The sequence below is a fragment of the Protomyctophum parallelum genome (assembly GCF_964188405.1).
Source record: "Protomyctophum parallelum genome assembly, chromosome: 10".
In the NCBI taxonomy this organism is placed as follows: Eukaryota; Metazoa; Chordata; class Actinopteri; order Myctophiformes; family Myctophidae; genus Protomyctophum; species Protomyctophum parallelum.
Genome location: NC_139704.1, coordinates 11,238,329 through 11,260,472, shown reverse-complemented (window position 1 = coordinate 11,260,472; position 22,144 = coordinate 11,238,329). Strand labels below are relative to the sequence as shown.

The 22,144-nt window shown below is 42.2% G+C and overlaps 1 protein-coding gene across 1 annotated transcript in view; it reads right to left on the bottom strand.

Annotated features, from left to right (window-relative positions):
• ogfrl1 (opioid growth factor receptor-like 1) overlaps positions 1-22,144 on the bottom strand; it is a gene marked incomplete at its 3' end in the record, with an annotated part of 37,744 nt that overhangs the window by 11,101 nt on the left and 4,499 nt on the right. Inside the window, exons 6-7 of the mRNA XM_083774881.1 lie at positions 21,905-22,050; positions 18,090-18,636 (exon numbers count right to left, since the gene is read on the bottom strand). Coding sequence (XP_083631007.1) covers positions 18,090-18,636; positions 21,905-22,050 — 693 coding nt within the window. The remainder of the gene's footprint in view (positions 1-18,089; positions 18,637-21,904; positions 22,051-22,144) is intronic.

The window sequence follows — 22,144 nt, the reverse complement described above, 5'->3', positions numbered from 1 at the left end:
ATTGCCATTTTCTCCAGTTTCCTTCCATTTCATTTTGAGAATTTTAAAACCAATGGGTTAACATGCATGACTGCATCAGCTGGGCCCCCACTGTGAAGCTTCAGGTGAATGAATGACTCCGTTCTGTAGATCACCATTCGCCACTTAGGTTTTTTTGTACTTTGAGTGTTGACTTTGGCATTAGAGCATAGAGGTACATATCACTGGCCTTTGCCCAAACTCCTTCATTCAACCTTGCTCTGTAAACTGGTAAACTGCGGTGTGCAGGCGGGCGTGGTATTGGTAAACTGGTGCGTGCGTGTGTGAATGTATGGTATTGGACAAGTGTGTCTTGGGTAGATAATGCACACATCTCTGCTGTCCGGAGGAAACCTCATAACTCCAAAATGTTCATTTTTAAGGAAATGAATAAAACCTTATATTCTTTTTAAACGATGCAATACTGCCTCAAAGTTGGTGTTGTGACTTTAGATATTGTCAATTACTTGCATGATAAGGAGAGAGGTGGTGGAGGTAGCTGTTTTAGCAGACAGTTTGAGGGTCCAATGGAGTTAAGTCCAATACATTTTTTACTACTTTCCATTGGTTCAATATTTTCAAAACAACACACAGAAGTAAAGGGCTTTCAATAGCACTGATTTATGGAAATCAAAAACCTCAAAAATGGAGTTATGAGGTTTCCTCTGGACAGCAACGAAATTCCAAACATGCAAGCGAAGCAAACAATTGCATACATTATTAAGATTAACTACAAATTTCTACTAAGTGTTAATTTAACCCAGAGCGTGTACAAATAGAACCAAATGGACCCGAGGGACTGTATATGAACTGGTACACCCTGCTGTGAGCTCAAGGGCTAAAAGTCAGAGCTTCCACATCTCGCCACTTTTCTCCTTCCTCCTCCCCTTTTCCTGCCCCATTTCCTCCTTGCCTCTCTCTCTCTCTCTCTCTCTTTCCTCGCTGTGTGAGCTGGTTGCCAAGTGCTAAGAATGTGGGGAATGCAGGATTGCAGAGTTCTGATAAAGTTTGCCTTGTTCCCCCAGTGACCTGGGAGAGAGAGAACACAAGAGCAGGACCCACAAGACTGCATGCGCCGTGTAGTTGACCACACACACACACCCGTGCTCACGTACGCACACACACACACATTGGTGTACAGATCCACAGATAGTGTATATGTGTACACAAATGCAGGTAATGTGCATTGTGCAGTATGCATTTGGAACAAGTCAGTCCCCCCCCCCCCCACACACCCCTCTCTGTCTCACACAGATACTTAATGTACAGTAACCTATAGGAAAACTGCCCTCGCCATTTCTACTTTGCACACTGTACTAGGCTACTTGAAATTTGGACCTCACTAGTAGAAAAAAAAGTAAACACAAAAACGTGCACAACTCAATCAGCTAACACACAAAGGCATGCAATCCGAGTTAAGGAACACACAGGAAGGCAGACAACTGGCATTCCAGTAGCATTAGCCTAGTTCTGCATTGTCCCACAATCCATTAGCTGAACGGATAATAGCCTGTCAACACTGAAGAATAGGCAGACAATGCGGGGCCAAACATCAAGGGGTCCCAAGGTCCTCAAGGATTATGTCTATGTCTATAATTACATACCATGTCCCTTTTATATATAGTAGACCAGGTGCCCGGCTGTAGAGCACAGAGTCGGTAACAATGGAAGTTGGAGATCCATGCCCCACCTGGCTATGCAATACCTGCTGTACCCGTGTCAGAGTACCCGTTCCACCCATCTGTCTGTGTCCCTTATGCCCATATGTGGAGACTCCCTGTGGGGGTGTGGGATGCGTGTGTCAGACTGAGACATGGTGCATTTATACATACTGGAGAGGTGCCCGTGGGGCCTCTACGGCGGTGCCCGTTAGGCAGTGGCCTACTTGGAATGATGCAAGTTGAAAATGCATGCCCCACCCAGATATGTTTATGTCTGTGTCCCTTTTATGCCCGACATCAGAATGTCAGATTTCTTTATGTGTCTCTCTGTGTCCCTATATTCCTATATATGGATTGGCCAAATATGGAGTGTTGTGTTGTGGCGCTTTGGCATGGGAGGGTCAGATCAACATATGGAATGAATTCTGTACTGGCGATATATGGAGCGTGTCTTGAGTGTACAGGGTTTGATGAGGTCAGATCAACATATGGAATGTCAGAACAGGAAGGTCGGGTGGGGGCGGATCACCATATGGAATGTCAGAACAGGTCAGCTCCATATATGGAGATCTAAGGTGATGATTCAGTCAGTCAGGAGACAGAGTAGGAGAGACATACAGTAGGAAAGCTGAGAGTTGGGCGTGAGTCCACCATATTGGCATCACTGGACACTGGTACTGTATATACAGTTAATCATTTTGCAAAGTTATATAAAGTTTGTTACATATGTGTCTGTGTCGATTCATTGTGATAATCTGTTTACATTAGATAATACATATTTTGAGGACATTGAGGTTGTTTTGTAGGCTGAAGCAGAGCTGAATGGTCTGAGCAGTGGTTTCCAAACTGTTCAGGTCATCAGATAGATTTGCCCGGGACCCAAACTAGTGAAAATAGCAGATCTACAAGCGCTTTGCGATGCGTTGTGAGCTTGTAGATCGCCTATTTTCACTACTTCTTAAACATTTGTTTACTATTATATGGAATTTCTTAGATTTTTCTTTTATGTCTTCATGAAATTACTGGAAATTCTGGATTTTGTTTTCAATTCATGAAAATGTTTTGAAATAATTGAAAACTAAATGTAGGAAACAAAAAGGGACCTACGTATATAAAAATGGGTCTGCAACCCACAAATGGGTCCCGAGCCACTGTTTGAGAACCAGTGTCTTAGAGAGTGTGCATGTATGATGGGGAGTGACATTCCTGTCCTTATCAGTGTATGTAATGTATGTATTCATGAATGCATGCTCTTGCTTTCTCTCATGTAGACTGTCTCTCAGACTCTATTTTTCTCTCTCTCACACACACACACACACACACACACACAGTACTTAATGGAGATTGAGACAGTTTGATATGAGAGACACACAAACAAACGTTTGTACAGCCACACACAAGAGTTATCAGGCTAGGTATATGCCATAAACAGAGATGGGCATTTTGTGATTACTGTGTGTGTGGGCACGCGTGTGTATGTGTATGTGCACGAGAAAGAGAGACAGGAAGTGATAGTTTGGGTTGGGGAGGCAGGGGTCAAAAAGGCCACAGTGGGAGTCCTCTACACACATTTGTGTGTGAAGAAGTAATTAGTGTGCGTGCGTGTGTGTGTGTCATGTTTCTGTTCATGTGCACAAAGGTATTTGGTTGTGGGAGTGTGTGTGATGGCTAAACAGAAAAAGAGAGTTGTGTTTACATGGTAAATACGTGTGTGTGTGTGTGTGTGTGTGTGTGTGTGTGTGTGTAGTGGGGGCTGTGGTTGTGGAATGTCACATGCTGACAGAATGCTTACTGGACAACAAAGCAAGTCAAAGAAAAACACAGTGGGAACCATTAACCATGTTCGTCACTACCGGCCCAGTGAGCCAATCCTGGGAGTGGGAGAGTGAATGCAAAATCTGCTACAGTATGTAGTAAACATATAATCAAAATCAGTTTACCCACTTTAACCCCATTCATACTTTAGCTATTCGAAAATAGACTTATAAGCCTGTGTGTGTGTGTGTGTGTGTGTGTGTGTAATACACATCTTCTCTCTCCCCCCCCCCCCCCCCCCCCAGGTCAGTTGGCAGTCAGGGCTACTGTAAACATCCTTGACTGGAAGCTGATGCCAGTTCCTAAGGCTTTCAGTCGGATGTTTGCAGCAGCCGACTGCTGGTACCATCGCCACGCCACGCTGCTTCCTCCTAACCCACAACGCCTTACCATACGGACTGACCTGGAATCTGAAACAGACTGCTGACCAAACAAAGAGAAAACCCTTTCTAGGAATCTTTTTTTTCAAGGTTCAAAACTATTCCGCTCAACTCCTCCTCCAGTCCAAAGTAACTGCATCCATAGTTCAAGCAAAAGTGAGATCATTGTTTCATAATGTGGAGTCCAGAATTGAATTGGCTAGAGGGGAAGAGGCATAAAGGAGAGGGGAGGAAGAGGAGCAGTACAGCGGATGAGAGGAAAGAAAGAAGGATGGAGATCGTGATCAGGTTCAAGGTTTCTTCATTGTTACATCTTATGAAATGGTACAAAAGACTACAATTATTGTAGCAGCTGTGCTAACAAACGACAACAGCCATTAATGGAATAATGAAAGAATAGCAGCAGTAACGTATCCATGATACAGGTCATCCGGTTTCTAGTTAAATGAAAGAGGACTTCATCCCCCTGTGAGACAGAGAGAAATAGTAATGAAGAGAAGGGAGAACAGAAGAAAAGATGGGAAGTGAAGGAGAGCGACTGAGGACAGGACAGGATAGAAGGAGAGTCCGCTCAGTGTTGGTTCTGTTCAGATCTGAGGATGTGGGCGGAACCAAATGTAGAGGTAAGGAAGGAACTAATATTACACACACCCACTAAACACACAGCCTACACAACAAACAGTACAGTACACACATTAAAATGCACGCACCCTCACTCTCTTTCCATCTCTCTCAAACACTCTAGGGACTCTAGAACAGGATTCATTGAGGCTGTCAATGTTAGTAATAATAATAAATGCACTGAACATTAAGACTTATGACACATTAAATCCATGAAAATTCCAACACCAGGTAGACAGTGTTTATACACTCAAAGTATGCATCCTAAAACCAGGGACTCTGTCCATGTTCATTTTCATCTTTCATCATAAAGTCATATACATACCGTACATATTTGGTTCACATAAACGCAACCTAAAATAACCTAAATGTCTGAGCACACTAAGCCTGACCTCTGAGTCCCAGGAAGTGTAAACATCCTACACTCTCGGCGTCCGCCCCCTGGTGGCTGGGAGTGGGACTGTTTGCGCTGCCTGGCTTGGAAAACTCATCTGAAAATCGAATTTGTATTTCAGAGAACTCACATTACTGTACTTTGTGGTTGAATCACTATAAAAAATATGTACAGAGGTTGGGGGAGGTTGGTGAATTGGAAGGTTCCTGGTTTGACCCACCTTTGGGTTCATGTCAAAATGCAAAACAATGACCCCTGATTGCTCCCATGCGGAGCTGATTGACTCCACCGTCATGTAATGTACATTGTAAAGAGCTGTATAAATGCACCATTTACCAGTTTGTTGGGTTATAGTTAAATGTGTTGGTGGTTCCAAGATAAGAGATGCAAAAACAAGTGGTCTAACAAAGTAAAACAAACCATATAACCACTGCTACACAGTAAAATCCTCACCTTTGTACACGCAGTTACAAATGGTTAAATTAAGTCTGATTTACTGTATATAGTACCACTACTTCTGCTTTTAACTAAGAGTTTGAGTTTATAATCTGTCATTAGTTCTGATTTAGTGAAGGGTTTGTGTATTTATCCCGACGTCACTGGGAGTGGAAATGGCCCCAGAATGCTGCGGGACACAGGCGGAGGAGAATGCTCCTGGCCTGTAACAGGATATAGGGAGCGGCTTGTTCCCATTGGCCAGTTTGTCTAACCCAACAACCTCGGTCATGGCTTTCCCACTGGGCCAAGAGGGAAGGACCACCCGTCTGATAATACACACACAACCACACACCTTAAATATGCACATTGCAAGTGAACACGCACACACATACACACACGCACGCACGCGCACACACACGCACAGGAATCAGTTCATGGAATGGACAAACAGGAAGTGAGGATAAAAATGATAACATTAACTCATCTTGGAAGGCTTTGCTCTGAACCAACTTAGTAACGGAAGTGTGTGGGGTGTGTGTGTGTGCTGTTCAAGGATGCCCTGGCCTAGAATAAGGATACCAAGGGTAACCAAGCACAGGACAGTGATATGAATCACATAAAAATGAGTCTTGAAAACTTTTGTCAGTTGAAAATATATTGTGGCCGTGGCAATGTGGCATGGTTTTGCGAATCAAACGCCCCTCGGGTTTGAAGCACTTCCGCTAGATTGCGTTGAGAACATCCCTCACGGTATATTGAAAAACTAACAATAGACTGTGCTCATTGTGAAAGCATTGATATGGATGGTATTCACCATATTCACACGGCGGCCATTTTGCTATTAAGTTAATGAAATAATGGAATTTCTTCACCACCTGCAAATATGACGTGAGAGCAAAATGGCTGCTTAGTCAATTGGAAGAGTTTGTGGTATGCCCTGCATGCTTACATGACTGAATTCCCACAAGCAACAGGAGAGGGAATTCCATTTATTTGTCAGCTGTCAGCGCCAGAACAGTTGTTATGTAAGAATGTTCTAAACAAGCTGACTGACCTAATGCTTCAACCTCCTCAGTCTGTGGTGTGTGTGCATATAGTTTTGGCATGTTAAGTGGCAGCAGGAGGAAAGACGCACAGAGGAAGCAGCACAATCTGAGGGCATTGTGTGAGTGCTTTGTGAACTATAAATATGTGTTTATACAATTAAGGCAATATATGTACATACTGTATACTATGTGTTTGAGAATGCGTGTGTGTGTGTGTGCGTGCTGTGTACAGTACACGTGACATGTACATACAGATCTACTGCTGGGAAGTGGAATTTAAAACAAAGTGTATTCCATTAAAGCCATGTACGTGTTACATTGTTTGGATATCAATTAAAAAGTTTGGACGTTCATGTGCAGTTATTTTATTTCTCACATAGCTCTCATTCTGCATTTTCTAAGGGTTTACAGTATGTGTATGTATGTGCCTGCATGTGCATGCATGCACTTCTCTGGAAATGTAACAGATACGCACTGTTCACGGAGCGGCTGCTGTGACTGCATCCATCATATAATAGCATGCCATGACGTCACCCACCCCCAAATACATTTAAACCATGGTTTGAATGTTTGTTCAAAAGTTCCACCAAAAGGTTAAAACCCTGATAAATGGCTTCAGGACCAGCCCTACCGTATCTTAAAGTGGGCTCAAATGCATGCCTTGGACAGATGAATGCATGCATAGATGTTTCTGTGTGCCACCATGAAGTGGTGGACATTACCCATGTCCAATTACAGATGCCTGTTGAGCTCAAAACACCCATTGCAGTGATTGGCTGAGGCATGCAGAGGGAGCACTGGTTTTGGTTCTCTCGACGTCCTGCGTATGTGGAAGAAATTCCATGTGTAAACCATTCCATCCACCATTGGCAGCTCGCTCTCGGCTCTGGAGCGCCTCACAAGCTTCAAGGCCTCACTGTTGCCGTACCTGCCTTGTCTGAAAGGGATTAAAACCACTATTCATGTGTTTTGTCTCTGCCTGTTGTTTGACAAAATGGTGTACAGGACCACTTTACAAATTTTCAACCCATGTAATGGGTTCAAGTTCTAATTGTAAGACCGTGCCATTTCTGTCTAATTGCTCTGTCTCTCAGAGGAAGGCAAGTTATTCTTCCCATTATAGGAAGATGAAAATGGGCGAAGTGATCCTTCAACTCTTTGCTGTTTATTTAGGCTCTCAGAGAGGGCAGGCATTTACAGAGCAGTCTCTGTGTGATGTCTTATTGTGGTGGCTTCCCCTGGGAGTCGATATGGTTCTATAACAACATGATTGGCCAGAATATCCTATCCGTTATAGGCCTCGCTGGATGTTCTTCTCAGTTCCCACAGTACTTCCATCTGAAATGCTATATGAAATAATAAGTCTTTGTTGTTTTTCTGTTAACCTAGTAATGTAGCATGGACATAATTTCAGAGAACTTGTTCTCTCAAGTACAACTTTTAACTTTTTTTTACTTTTATACATAGTCTGAAGGTGAATAGTGTGTTAAATTAATGATTTTCAGTTATAAATAAAGCCTTTTCGGTTATAAATAAAGACTTAAGTTTCTCATCTGTTCCACTTCCGCAAGACAATTAAGAGGTTAACATAAAGTTAAGAAAGAGAATGAGAATCTTTATGGAATTCATTCATACATACATTTGCTTTCTTTAAAGTTTGGAAAAAAGTATTATTATGATTATGAACCACCGAAAAAGGTAGAAATGAGTATTATGACTGCTATGGTTTGAAATGTTGAACTAAATGTCCATCTTTCAAACACTAGAGGGCGTGTTCCCTCAATTACTGTAATAAAACAGTTCCTGGAAACCTTGTTAAATGACAATGGATATTGTGGACAAAATTATATTTCCAAGAAATTCCTCTAAGGAATGGGGTAAAGAATGCAATAAGCATAAGTACATTCAATGCATTGGTATGCAATATGTTCAGTGACTAAAATAAAGACAAGGCCCTGCCTCATCAATCATGAACACACCGGAAACAGTGTGCAAATTATGTAATGGCCACTAGATGACGGCATAGCATCACAATATCTTCCATATATAACCGTTCTTACAGTAGACCATGTGTAATATATAGATTATTCAGACGTTCAATGACTTCAATTAACTGATCATTGAAGCCCTTTATTGTCATAACTCTTTTTACAGCTCTGATTTGTGCCCGCTAGGCTGCTACATGTGTGTATAGTTAGGCTGTGCCTGTGTGCTTGTGTGAATATCCTGGGCTCAAGAGCTCAAAACTTTGAATCATTGGAATCACTTTGATATCCTAGCTGTGCTCATAGATTCGCAGCAAACATGTCAAAAATAAATAGAAGTTTGATTAATCAGATAGGGATTAAATATTTTGAACTCTAGGGCCTAGAGTTCAAAATATTTAATATTTAATCCCGAGAATGTACATTCCCCGGGGGCCTAGAGTCTAGGCCCCCGGGGAAAGTACATTCTCGCTTCCCGTCTACCTTTCTCTCTGCCTCCTTGCAGCAGGTTTTTCTGGTCAGGATGGAACTGGACACAGAGTTCTCTACTGAACTTCCTCTTTCTCGTCACTATATCAGGAAAGCAGAAGTGGCCTTACTGTCACAGCTGTTCTTTCTGCCGCAATCACAGAAACCTTGGAGTTGCCCCGAAACCAAAACATGGAAACAGTTTCGGCCTGGCAGCACGTGTCATCACATGTGTATAATGATAAACTTTATGGTACAAATGAGAGCAGAAGTTCATCTGAGTTGTGCCTCACACAACAACGTTGCTGAGGGTTACTGAGTGGTCAGTCAATAATACCCCACTGTAAAAGTTGTTCTCTGTCAGGCAATGCATACAAAATTAATACCAAAGTATATACTGTATACAGTACATACAAATCAGAACAAATGAAATATACAGTGCAAAAGTTAAACTAATTGATTAAATCGATTAACAAACAGCAAAACTAGAATATCTAGCCTACAAGCTTAGCGTTGTGAGGATGTTGATTTTTACACAATGCCGTTGCAGACTATACATTTTGTCGTGCTCAAAAACTGAGGGGGTAGATGTAGTTTTTCGGATACTGGTGAAGGCCTGCGCGCCAAAACGCGTTTGTCTGGTCTGACTGCTGCTGCGGATTCTCTACATTATTAAATAAGACTCTTACTACAACTGAGAGTGCAGATTTTATTCTCTTTCTAGATGTAGATTCCACAGACAAGACCTGGCCACAACAGCTAGAGAGGAATGGGCTTATACCTCAGTTGAATATTAACCTTGGTTCAGGGGTCAAGTAGGTACGGTTAGGCTTGAACACTAACAGCCCTGAGAAGTAGCCTAGATGCATGGTTACACAGAGGCTTGAACACCAACAGCCCTGAGAAGTAGCCTAGATGCATGGTTACACAGAGGCTTGAACACTAACAGCCCTGAGAAGTAGCCTAGATGCATGGTACACAGAGGCTTGAACACTAACAGCCCTGAGAAGTAGCCTAGATGCATGGTACACAGAGGCTTGAAACACTAACAGCCCTGAGAAGTAGCCTAGATGCATGGTACACAGAGGCTTGAAACACTAACAGCCCTGAGAAGTAGCCTAGATGCATGGTACACAGAGGCTTGAACACTAACAGCCCTGAGAAGTAGCCTAGATGCATGGTACACAGAGGCTTGAAACACTAACAGCCCTGAGAAGTAGCCTAGATGCATGGTACACAGAGGCTTGAAACACTAACAGCCCTGAGAAGTAGCCTAGATGCATGGTACACAGAGGCTTGAAACACTAACAGCCCTGAGAAGTAGCCTAGATGCATGGTACACAGAGGCTTGAAACACTATTGGGTTTTTTCTCCCATCATACAGGTACACAGAGGCTTGAACACTAACAGCCCTGAGAAGTAGCCTAGATGCATGGTACACAGAGGCTTGAAACACTAACAGCCCTGAGAAGTAGCCTAGATGCATGGTACACAGAGGCTTGAACACTAACAGCCCTGAGAAGTAGCCTAGATGCATGGTTACACAGAGGCTTGAACACTAACAGCCCTGAGAAGCAGCCTAGATGCATGGTACACAGAGGCTTGAACACTAACAGCCCTGAGAAGTAGCCTAGATGCATGGTTACACAGAGGCTTGAACACTAACAGCCCTGAGAAGTAACCTAGATGCATGGTACACAGAGGCTTGAAACACTAACAGCCCTGAGAAGTAGCCTAGATGCATGGTACACAGAGGCTTGAACACTAACAGCCCTGAGAAGTAGCCTAGATGCATGGTTACACAGAGGCTTGAACACTAACAGCCCTGAGAAGCAGCCTAGATGCATGGTACACAGAGGCTTGAACACTAACAGCCCTGAGAAGTAGCCTAGATGCATGGTTACACAGAGGCTTGAACACTAACAGCCCTGAGAAGTAGCCTAGATGCATGGTACATGGTAGTAAATCAAATTCATAAAAAAATAATTAGACCATTAATGATTGTTGCCAGATGGTGTCATTTGCATAATTAATGTGCAGCTAATGAAATACTAATCTATATTTAGCATATTGCTATTTGTCTGGCTCAACCTGTGTGAAGAAAATATACAGTTTTTTATAATAGAAATGTTGAATCACAGAAAGCAAACACTTCTAAACATTCTTAAAAATAAATAAAAACTCATTAATAAAGATCAAATACAGACCAATGGGAATGGGGAAAATGTGATACAGGCCAGAGAGAGAAGAGTTTGTGACGTGTGGAGCGTTGTCAGCTAAATGTATTTGTGTGTTCCAGTTTCAAAATTATCTGCTATTTCTTTGTGTCATCACTTCCAATTTTCATTGCTCATCCTGTATGAGTTCTCTCTCCTGATTGGATCAAATTGTGATCCCAACGTGAAAATGTATTTTCTGTTTACGAAAGAGCTGGAGAGACATGTTACTGAACAAACACTATTTATAGCACATAAGACGCAATGAGGGCGAGAAGCGAATGCTGAAACTGCAGGTCTGGGAATGTCCATATATGGACTTTAAAAAATATATTGTATTGCCATCTACGAACATTCGTACCATAGGCAGGGGGGCTATGGGACATTATCTGCCAGCTACAGACATGTTCGTACCTAAAGCATTACACCATATATGAATAAACGATGATCGCTTAGCATCCTGGACAGATGACTGTGTAACACAGTGCAGAAAGATAGCGGATGTTGATGTTCCGTTTAACCGGAAATGACAACCCCCAGATTCGCTCTATTCGGTCAAAATCGGCATAATGGTGAAGTTACCGCCACCATCAGGACTGAGTGTCTACTCTATACTATATGATCGCCCCGTGAAAATGAGATAATGTGTATCACAGTATATCACAGATTTTTCTATTGGCATTAAAATGATGAATTAAAAATATGAATAGAGCTGGCAGAAGGCACTGAAAAGCTGCTATTGGGGTGGCAGTCCAAGGGGTTAAAGCAAAAAATGTGACACAGGAAAACAAGGTCATATGACCTTGGTCTACTTGATAGTGTGGCCTCTAGAGTAGACAATACAGTACACATCCCAATTCCTACACTTAAACCCTATTCTTAGTAAAACAGAGCTGAGTTGCAACTGTACTCGGGATGCTTTTTCTGTCCGTATTCTTTCCGTTCAAATATCTTCTGTCAAAAATATTTTTGGCAAATGTTCCCCCCTAAATAGGGATGCTGGGGTTCAAATTCATGCTGGCTGAATTACTGGAGCACATTAATACTAAAGCAAAAGTCAATTTGGAGGGGTCGTGTTTTGTTTTCTTCAATCGAAGGAATGTGACTGACTGAGATACATTGGAATGATGTTAGCTAAAACATTTTATGAGATAATTAAGGCATGGATAATGTGTAAGCTGCCCACATTTCATAGATTTTTTGTATTCATAAATAACCTGTGGTCTGTGGTGGCTGACCTTTCATGAAGTCTAAAGAGGTGAGATGTGAAAAGTTGCAAACGTTCTCGTGAAGTGAAAAAGCAGCTTTAATACCTCAACAATCAAACAATCCTGCTGAGCCTCAAGCGGAGAGGAAGAGGAGAGGACACTGACAGCACGCTGAGACACCATCTGTTGTTGGTCAAAAACAAAAAACAAAAATGCCGGATTGAAGAGAATACTCACACACACACACACACACACACACACACACACACACACACACACACACACTTGTTTATCTGTGCATATACTGTTGGGGCCACAAACAATAACATGAACAGCTTGCATATAATGAATTGAATGTGGCCTTAAGCATTTTAAGTAAGCAATATGCATTAGCCTATTAGCAGGCTAAAATGAACACTTGCATCTTAAAGCAGGTAGAAGAAACATTCACACAAACGTAGTGTAGACTATGTTTTGCACTAGGCTACACAATAATGACAACATATGTCGCTAAGTCTCATAAAGGTGTACAGTATACATCATAAATTCATTACCGTGGCGTGTGCGCCCTTTAGACCAGCTGTAGAATAATAAACATGTCATTTAATTATGTATCCTTGTCTGTGTCAGCTGTAGAGAAGAATAATTCATTTGAACACTATATAAGCTCGTAGCCGAAGCCCGCGCAGGTGTTTTTTTACTTGTAAATTTGCCAAATGTAAACATCCGGGTTCATCTCTCTCTCTCTCTCTCTCTCTCTCTCTCTCTCTCTCTCTATATATATATATATATCTCTCTCTCTCTCCGCCCTCCCCCTCTCTGTCTCTCTCTCGCTCTCTCAAATGTTATCTTGTGTGGACAATATATAATGTGGACTTCTCAAAAGTGTTAATACAGTATGTGAATTATCAAGGCAATTTAGAATAGTTATGGTGTGGTACTGTGGTCATTGCAATTCAGTACCATCATGCTGACAGGCTGACTTTGCCGTTTTACTTTCTTCTACTTTCTGTGACCCAGAAATCAAAGCAGTTTGTATTGATTTTGGCATTATCAGGTCAGTGTTTTTCTTTTTCTGAACCCTTACCCTTTGATGTGTGTTACACGATGGGGAGGAATTAAGGTTTAAAGAGATTAAAAATAAATAATTAAAATACTTACTTTGTTCTTGTTGCTGAGAGTACTCAAAAGGGGGGAGGTCTATTAAATCAAATTGTGAACTTTGTCTTCAGCGGCTACTTAAAATAAAACCACCAGCTTCCCAGTTAAAATTCAGCCTACTATTAAATTATGAATGTATTAAGACATTGCTGATTTTTAAGCTATTGTTATTAAGGCCCATGACAGCATTTACTACCACTGAAATAATCCCACCATGCTGCCATATCCAGATAAGTCTTTAATTAACCACAAGTAAATACAATATTAATACATTCTGCATAACAAGACAAACACACTTGACATAATAAACGTTTAATATTTACTTGGTTTAAAAGGTTTTACATGCCGGTACAATAGGTACCTTCTGACTTGAGTACTTTTACTCTATTACATTCTTACAATCCTTCCCTTTCCAATGGAGCTAGCTCTCAACTAAATTGATGTGCTCCTAATTCAGAGGATATCTTAATAGTTTATGGCTTTGTACGCTCAGAGTATCCTACTTTAATTATTTAGTTTCTGAAAGCGGCTTTAGGACGCCGCATCCTCTGACATTATGTTGTTGGGTTATTAATATTCATAATTAGTAATGTATACAAAATATACAACATAGGCCCTATAGGATTTTGGTATGAAAGCCTGTATTGTTATGAGGATCATCGAGTAAGTGAAAAAAGAACAACCTGACAGTGGTGCTGTAATAATTTATCGGTTTCAAAAAGGCATTTAACTTGAGTTGTGATTATGAAGATGGCTTACGGTGTCCCTCCCAACCCAGTCTGTACATGGGTGAAAGAGCCAAGGTGAATACCCCAGATGTCAACAAGTTTGAAATCCTGCCGGGGCCGGGTGTTGCCTCGCCCACTTACTCTTCATTGTAGTGCTGGAGTAATATAGGCAGGCCATCAGTGGATGTGAGTAGGAACTCTTTCTAAGTTTCTCCCTATTACATACAGAGACAACTCCTGTGCGTATAGTCCTAATGGACCTATAATAAGTGGATGACATCAGCCTGCTATCTGACCATGTGGAGCAGGCACAGGAGCTCTGGAAGAAGAGTGTATGTGCTAAGGTTTGTCTTGGGCTAAATGCCAAGAAAACCAAGGTTATCACCTACAAAGGTGGTTCTAACATTTCAGGCCGCGACCCCCCCAGGGTGCAGGGTGAGTAAGAAGAGTCGGTCACTGCCACAAATACCTAAACGGGTGCTGTAGCCCGTAGGATCCAAAACGCAGGCATCTTTCAGGTTGTTGTCCCACAGCAACGTGGCATACTAAACATACAGGGACGGAAAGTACTGGTGAGCTAGTGTGTGTGTGTGTGTGTGTGTGTGTGTGTGTGTGTGTGTGTGTGTGTGTGTGTGTGTGTGTGTGTGTGTGTGTGTGGGTTTTTTAAATTAATGAGAGGTGTCTGTGGTTAAAACAACTTCCTGTCTCCCTCTGAGTTCTGTATGTACAGTAACAATGACTGTGTCTGTCACAAAAAGTACATTAATTGCCCAATAGATGTACATTGACTATACATTCAACCATTTTTACATATTTCATATATATTATACACACATCATTGTCCCTGTTGTCAATTACTAACTCTACTGTGCAACAGCTACACATTTACCCACTACACATTTCATTTATTATACCCATTCTCTCATAATTGCTTGAACTTAACCATTGTTTCGTTGCAGCAGCTTGTTTCTATTATTGTACACAGTATGTAAGAACACAGAGTTGACTTCTTGCATGAGTGAAAGCAAAGCATAAAGCACAATTTAACTTTGGTTAAGGTTTGGTTGTGTAGTTACGTTGCCATGATAACTAAACAATATTGACCATATATAATATGTGAAACAGGTCTCAGTCACACTTTTAGCAAACAAATGTGAACAAAGTGGTGGATTCCGCTAATGTGGCAAGTGGCAGTTCTGACTCCCGATGATGACCTTTGCTGCGTGTTACTCCCCGTCTCCAGAAAAGTGTTCTGAAGTCTTATTTCTATTATAACCTTGTCATTGTTTCAGAATAACAAACACACCTTTATTTTTGTTCTGTTTTAATTGATTAATGGATTCACACATCATTGTCTAAAAAAAACACATATTATACATGTATAAAACATGCCACTGCATGTCTATTACATGTCACCAATGTGAACACACATACACACACACACACACGCACACACACACACACAGAGTGAGATAAGGGCAAACAGCAGTGTGTGCAGTGAGTGGGGGGGGAATGTGAAGTGGATATAGATCTAATCGCCATATCTGCACACATTCAGTGTGTGTGTGTGTGTGTGTGTGTGTGTGTGTGCGCGTGTGCGTGTGATGTTTACGTGTGCAATGGAAACAGATGGGGTGAGGGGTTAGCTGAGCTTCACATAGATCAGGATGTACTCTAAACCCCCCCCATCCCCCTCCCGCTAAGATCCAGGAAGTCACTCAATTCAATACTCTCAAGCTACAATATAAAAGTATGAATGCAGTGATTGTATTCTCGGTGAAGGGAATGTACAGTACTGTGCAAGTGCTTTAATTATACATAATATATATAGATAGTGGATTTAAAAAAAAATGCAACAATGATGGATGGATATTGGATAATATAATGTTTTAACTTTTAACCCTACTGTAGCAAATGTCAAACTGTTTCGGACGACTTTCTTGAATAAGTACTGGATATATTAACAGGTGCAATTAACATGTATGGTATTAGTGCACCTGCTGTTTATCTACCATGTCATACGTATATATTTATGATCCATTATGATCCTGTACATTACATTGTTGAGTTTTCCCCTGTACCAGCTGGGTTTTGCTGTACGGTTGTATATTTGGACAATACTGAAGGCTTTATGATGAGCATTCATCTGTTTATAATCCACCATATATACTGTATATAATTAAAAAAGAATTGTACGAAAAAACATGTGATATACTGTCAGGAAAGACAGTCCTTACTGCATACAAGTAAACCAATAAACAATACAAAAGAGGCACTTAAGAATATTAGATGTGCATATGTGCACACAACACATACACACAAACATAGAACATATATAATGTGAATACTTGAGCCCACATTATTACACAATTTACCTGAAAAGCTCATTTTACAATTATCTCAGATAAGCATTTACTGTAGATAGATACGGTCTAATCTTCAACTGATCTAGTGGACAAATTGATCCGTACAGCTCATGAACACAGGATTTTACACTGTGTGTATCATTGGCAGGCACACACACACACACACACACACACACACACACACACACACACACACACACACACACACACACACACACACACACACACACACACAGAATGGCTTATGATTTCAAGGAAACTCAGCTACTCAGCTCTTGACACCAGAAACAAAAATGACAGTGTTTTCAAAACTGCGGAAAGCACTTTGTTCTTCATTCTTTTTTGCTAGCTAGAAGCTACAGTAGCTTGGTAAAAAATATCATGTTTCCCTGCATAGACTCTTTATAGTAGCCTTTGTAAACATCGCTTTGCATTTTTCTCTGCCCTCAACAGGAATTGATTGAAATTGAGCCTTTTAGTGAAGTTACACAGCAAAACCCTGTGTCAATTCATCCATTTGTAAATCGATTTTGAAGCGTACAAATGTAAGTAAATGGACCCATAAGAGTTTAGGGGATTCTTCTGTGTAAAAGAAGCAAACTAGTTGGTTAGCTTATAACTAGTGGGTTGAGATACATTACAGGGTTGTACTTGTTCAGTACAGCTGAGCTAAAAGGAAAGCTGACAAGATGAGACAGTGTGTGCCCAAATGGTCATCTTCAGGAGTTGGCAAGTTCCTGAACACACCACTGTTGGCAGATTTGAGATTGTAACTTATGGATCAGTGACCCGTGTCAGCCAAAAGCAATATGACCAGGAAGACGGAGAATCGAAGATTGTCAAAAAGTTTCAGAATGCGGCACAGCATCCGGCCAATCAGATAGTTTCATGCTTAGTTCAGCTTGTGCGGTACTGCTAAACAGTTGTGGGCCCTTATGATACTGACTAAACCAACAAATTCTTCTTGGTGCTACAGTTCTGTACAATATTGACAGACAAACGACCACTGTCTGCTCAGTGACGATTAATATTGGATTGTGCCACTTACAGTACTACTAGAAATTAAATACAAAACATATATTTCAAACTAAACCCCTATATCTCCCTACCTTGTCAATTCTTTCACTCAATTTATTTCTCCCATGTTGATTTCATAATACAAAATAATCAAGAAGAATAAGAAGAAGTTTGCACAACAGTGAGCCTGTACAAAGTTAACTGTGCTTGCTCCAGTCTGTTCCAAAGTGCTGCCGACTTAAACCACAATAGATAAGCGTAATAGTACGTACTGTATAAACAAGGCTTTCCCCAACAAAGCCAATGAACAACAACAATTTCTAGTATTTACCTCAGTGCTACTCAACTGGTTTTGCATCGCAAACTACATTTAATGGCAGCCATGAATTTGCAACCCACTGACACTGTCAAAGTCAGTAAACCTGACGAGATTTCTCACAACTCACTTGGGGTCCAGAGCCACCAATTGAGAACCACCGAATGTTTGCAGTAGATTGGTGCCAGGCTAGCTTGAGCCCTGCAGCCCTGCCATGAGATGTGTCTACTCCAGCTGCACTACAAATGAACCATATCCTGGTACTCGTTCCTCCCCTCCCTCGCTCCCGCTATGATCAGCGCCCCTTCCAATCCGGTGAGGTTGGATCCCATTGATACGCATTCGGTTCCCTCTGCCCTGGCCGCCACTAAGTCCTGGATCGGTGATCTCGTCACACCACCGCGAGAGGAAACTGAGGCCCCCGTCGCCGCTTCCACCTTCCGCTGTTGCTCCGGGGTCGGGGCCGGGGCCCTGATGCCACTGCTACCGGCACCGACGCTGCCACCTGACCCTCCGCCATTACCACCCGCACCGCGTCTCTTGGCCGGAGGTCCCCAGAGGAAGGCGTGGGCAGGGCGATAGTGCTGGCGGGAAAAGCGGAGCAGTCGCCTGCGGCTGGCGGGCAGGCGGATGGTATAGACGTAGTACTCCAGGGCACTGTGCTGCATGTTGGGCAGCGTGGAGTGGCACAGGGACTCCTCCAGGAGGAGGCGGACCAGCGGGGCCTTGAAGGCCTCATAGCCCAGCTCTCCCAGAGACTTGAGGATCCGTGTGATCCGTAGGTAGTTGTGCTGTGACCTGGGGAGACAGAGAGGGGGAGAGATGAGTCATTGTGCTTCACCAGGTGTTGTGATTCACTAAAACTAGTCTAAAACCGATGGTTCTCAAAGTGGGGACTGGAGACCCCCATGGGTCATTGGGGGGGGGGGGGGGGTATTTTCAAAAACAATTGACAAAGCTTCTCTTATCTGGGTCTTTGGTACAATATTCTCTATTCTCTATTCAAAATATGGTTTAACATGAAAATATTTTAAAAACTGACCTAAATTCATGTGTGAGTGTGTTAGTGCAAGTATGTCATTGGGGTCATCGGGCAGACCTATTACTTCTGCCTATGACACAAGGAAAGCCCAGCCCCCAACCACAGACTCAACACTGCTCTAAAACTATGGATGGAAAAATTAAGCTTTGTAATGACATTTTCAGAAAGAGCTGTTAGATTTAAAGCGTGACTACCTTTCTTCCCACACGTGTTTCTAAATGTTCTGTGGCCTCTACATAATATATAGTTGAGCTGGATCAGTGGAGTAGAAACTTCAGCTATATTATAGTCTCATAATGGAAACAGAAAGAATAGCTCCTGATTCATACCCTGCATTTGTAATGGCCCCTACACACTGTAGGAGTTTTAAAGTTGTCGGGCGAGTCATCAGATCGTTATGTATTTATTTATATAGATGTCGTCTATGATTATATCTTTGTAGCTGTCACACTAAACGATTGGTCGCCGACTAGGCATCACACACTGCAAGATGCGATCCAGACCCGATATAGGCTATATACACATCATTTGTTTTTTATTCCAATTTATTTTGACATCTCACGCACGTGCAGGATGCCGTGATACAAGCGTGAGACCGACACGACGTCTCTCTCTCTGCGTGCACGCCACACACACACACAGGAAAGCCAGGCTACACAGGGCGAAATGTTTGTGATAGCGTGTAGCCTATGTGGGCTGCAGCGAGACAGGAGTCACAGGACGTTAAATCTTGATTTTCATGAAATAATTCTCCGTCTCTCTGAGACACACACACACACACACACAGAGAGAGAGAGAGAGAGAGACCTTGACCTTTAAGCTCCTTTATTAAAACTCTACAGACAGTACATAAAAAAGTCACTTCAAAATTGCGGTTAGCTCATAAGAAAAGACAAAATATAAATAACACCTCTTTTCTTTTTTTTCCCTTTGTTTTCAAAAGGAAAGGCACAATTCCCCGTCCTGCACCACACATAGCACGTCTCTCTGAGCCCAGAAACATACGTGTGGATATAGGCTGCACACAGAGAGAGAGAGAGAGAGAGAGAGAGAGAGAGAGCGTGCACAAGGTCCAAAGTTTGCTCTGGACTATTTAACAGCAACATTGGGCTAAAATAGCTACCATTGTACGACACAGGACAGGTATTTACCCAAGGGATAAAGGTTATATATATTATTATCATCTGATAACAGACAGACAGACAGACAGACAGACAGACAGACAGACAGACAGACAGACAGACAGACAGACAGACAGACAGACAGACAGACAGACAGACAGACAGACAGACAGACAGACAGACAGTGTCGGCAAGTGCTCTCATTGGCTGTACGAGCCATTAGGTAAGAACTGAAATGCCTTATGGCTCGTACACACTGCACGATATTTGCTCCGATTATGCTGTCGGGGACCATTTTTGGCGCCATCTAGCAGGGTTGATATTTGGCTCTGTCGCCGACTGGACATCGTACAGTATGAAATGGGTTGCGAGCCCGTCCCGAGAAGTCCTGTATTGCAGCCAATGAGAGCACTTGCCGACACTGTCTGTCTGTATGTCTGTTATCAGATGATAATAATATATTTAACCTTTATCCCTGTGTCGTACAATGGTAGCTATTTTAGCCCAATGTTGCTGTTAAATAGTCCAACTAATTTCAATAATGTTGATCGCATCGGAGCAAACTTTGGACCTTGTGCGCGCTCTCTCTCTCTGTGTGTGTGTGTGTGTGTGTGTGTCAGAGAATTATTTCATGAAAATCAAGATTTAACGTCCTGTGACTCCTGTCTCGCTGCAGCCCACGTAGGCTACACGCTATCACAAACATTTCGCCCTGTGTAGCCTGGCTTTCCTGTGTTTGTGTGTGTGTGTGTGTGTGTGTGTGTGTGTGTGTGTGTGTGTGTGTGGCGTGCACGCAGAGAGAAAGAGAGAGACGTCGTGTCGGTCTCACGCTTGTATCACGGCATCCTGCACGTGCGTGAGATGTCAAAATAAATTGGAATAAAAAACAAATGTATAGCCTATATCGGGTCTGGATCGCACTTACCCTAACCCCTTAGATAGCATTTCTGTTGGCTTAGATAGCATTTGACACAGACTTATAGCATGTTATGTAGACAGCACTATAATTGTATTGTATATAGTTATAGCACGCCATAGTACATATGTATAGCATAGTAGTAAATATGTATAGTTTATATGTATAGTGTATGTATAGTTTCATTATATAGATATTCCACTGTTACTTTCTTAGCTTACGCATGTTTCATGATATTGATAAATGCTTTTATGTGATGTATTCCCATGCTTTTGTTCTTGCTTAAATGTAAGTCGCTCTGGATTAAGAGCGTCTGCTAAATGCCTAAATTGTAAATTGTAAATTTAACTCTTGCAGTGTGTGATGCCTAGTCGGCGACCAATCGTTTAGTGTGAAAGCCACAAAGATATAATGATAGACGATTAAAAAAACAAAAAAACAAAGCACATGTGTCCTTGTGTATGGGTGTGTACTAGAGCTCTTCACAGCACCCCCCCCCCTGTGTATGTGTGTGTGTGTGTGTGTGTGTGTGTGTGTGTGTGTGTGTGTGTGTGTGAGAGAGAGAGAGTGTGTGCGTGCGTGCGTGTGTGCGTGTTAGTGTTAGTGTGTGAGTGTGACTGTGTGTGATAGTGCTGTTTAACTTGTGTGATAGTTTAGGCTGACCTAGGATCAGGTTTGTGAAGCAGCGACGATATTGATGGCTTTGAATGGCTTTGTTACTTGTGTGATGATTATGCTCGTTTAGGATCAGCAGCACAAGAGCTACGCAATGTGCATACGTACCGTACCATGCAAGGCAAGCCAAGCCAGGACAGGCTCATTTGAAAACACCGGCGTGCAATTCTACATATCATGGATCCCGACAACAGTGTTGATCTCAACGAGTTCAAAGCAAAGCTCAAAGCAAATTAATGTAAGGAGGTTAAAACAACTGGCAACTCTCCTGCATGAAGAGCTCTAGTGTGTAGATGCGCGTGCACCACTTACTCATTGAGGTGCTGAAAGCGTTCCTGCCAGTTGGAAGCACGGGCGACATTCCCACTTTTATCCAAGAGCTTTATGCCGTAGAAGTCCAGCATGAGTGAGTAGGCGGCTAGGAATCTACGCTTGGCTTCCCGAGTGCTTTGGAATTCCTGATGGAACAGAATATAAAAACAATCACGATTCCACAATGACATAAACAGTCACTAGTGTGTGTGTGTGTGTGTGTGTGTGTGTGTGTGTGTG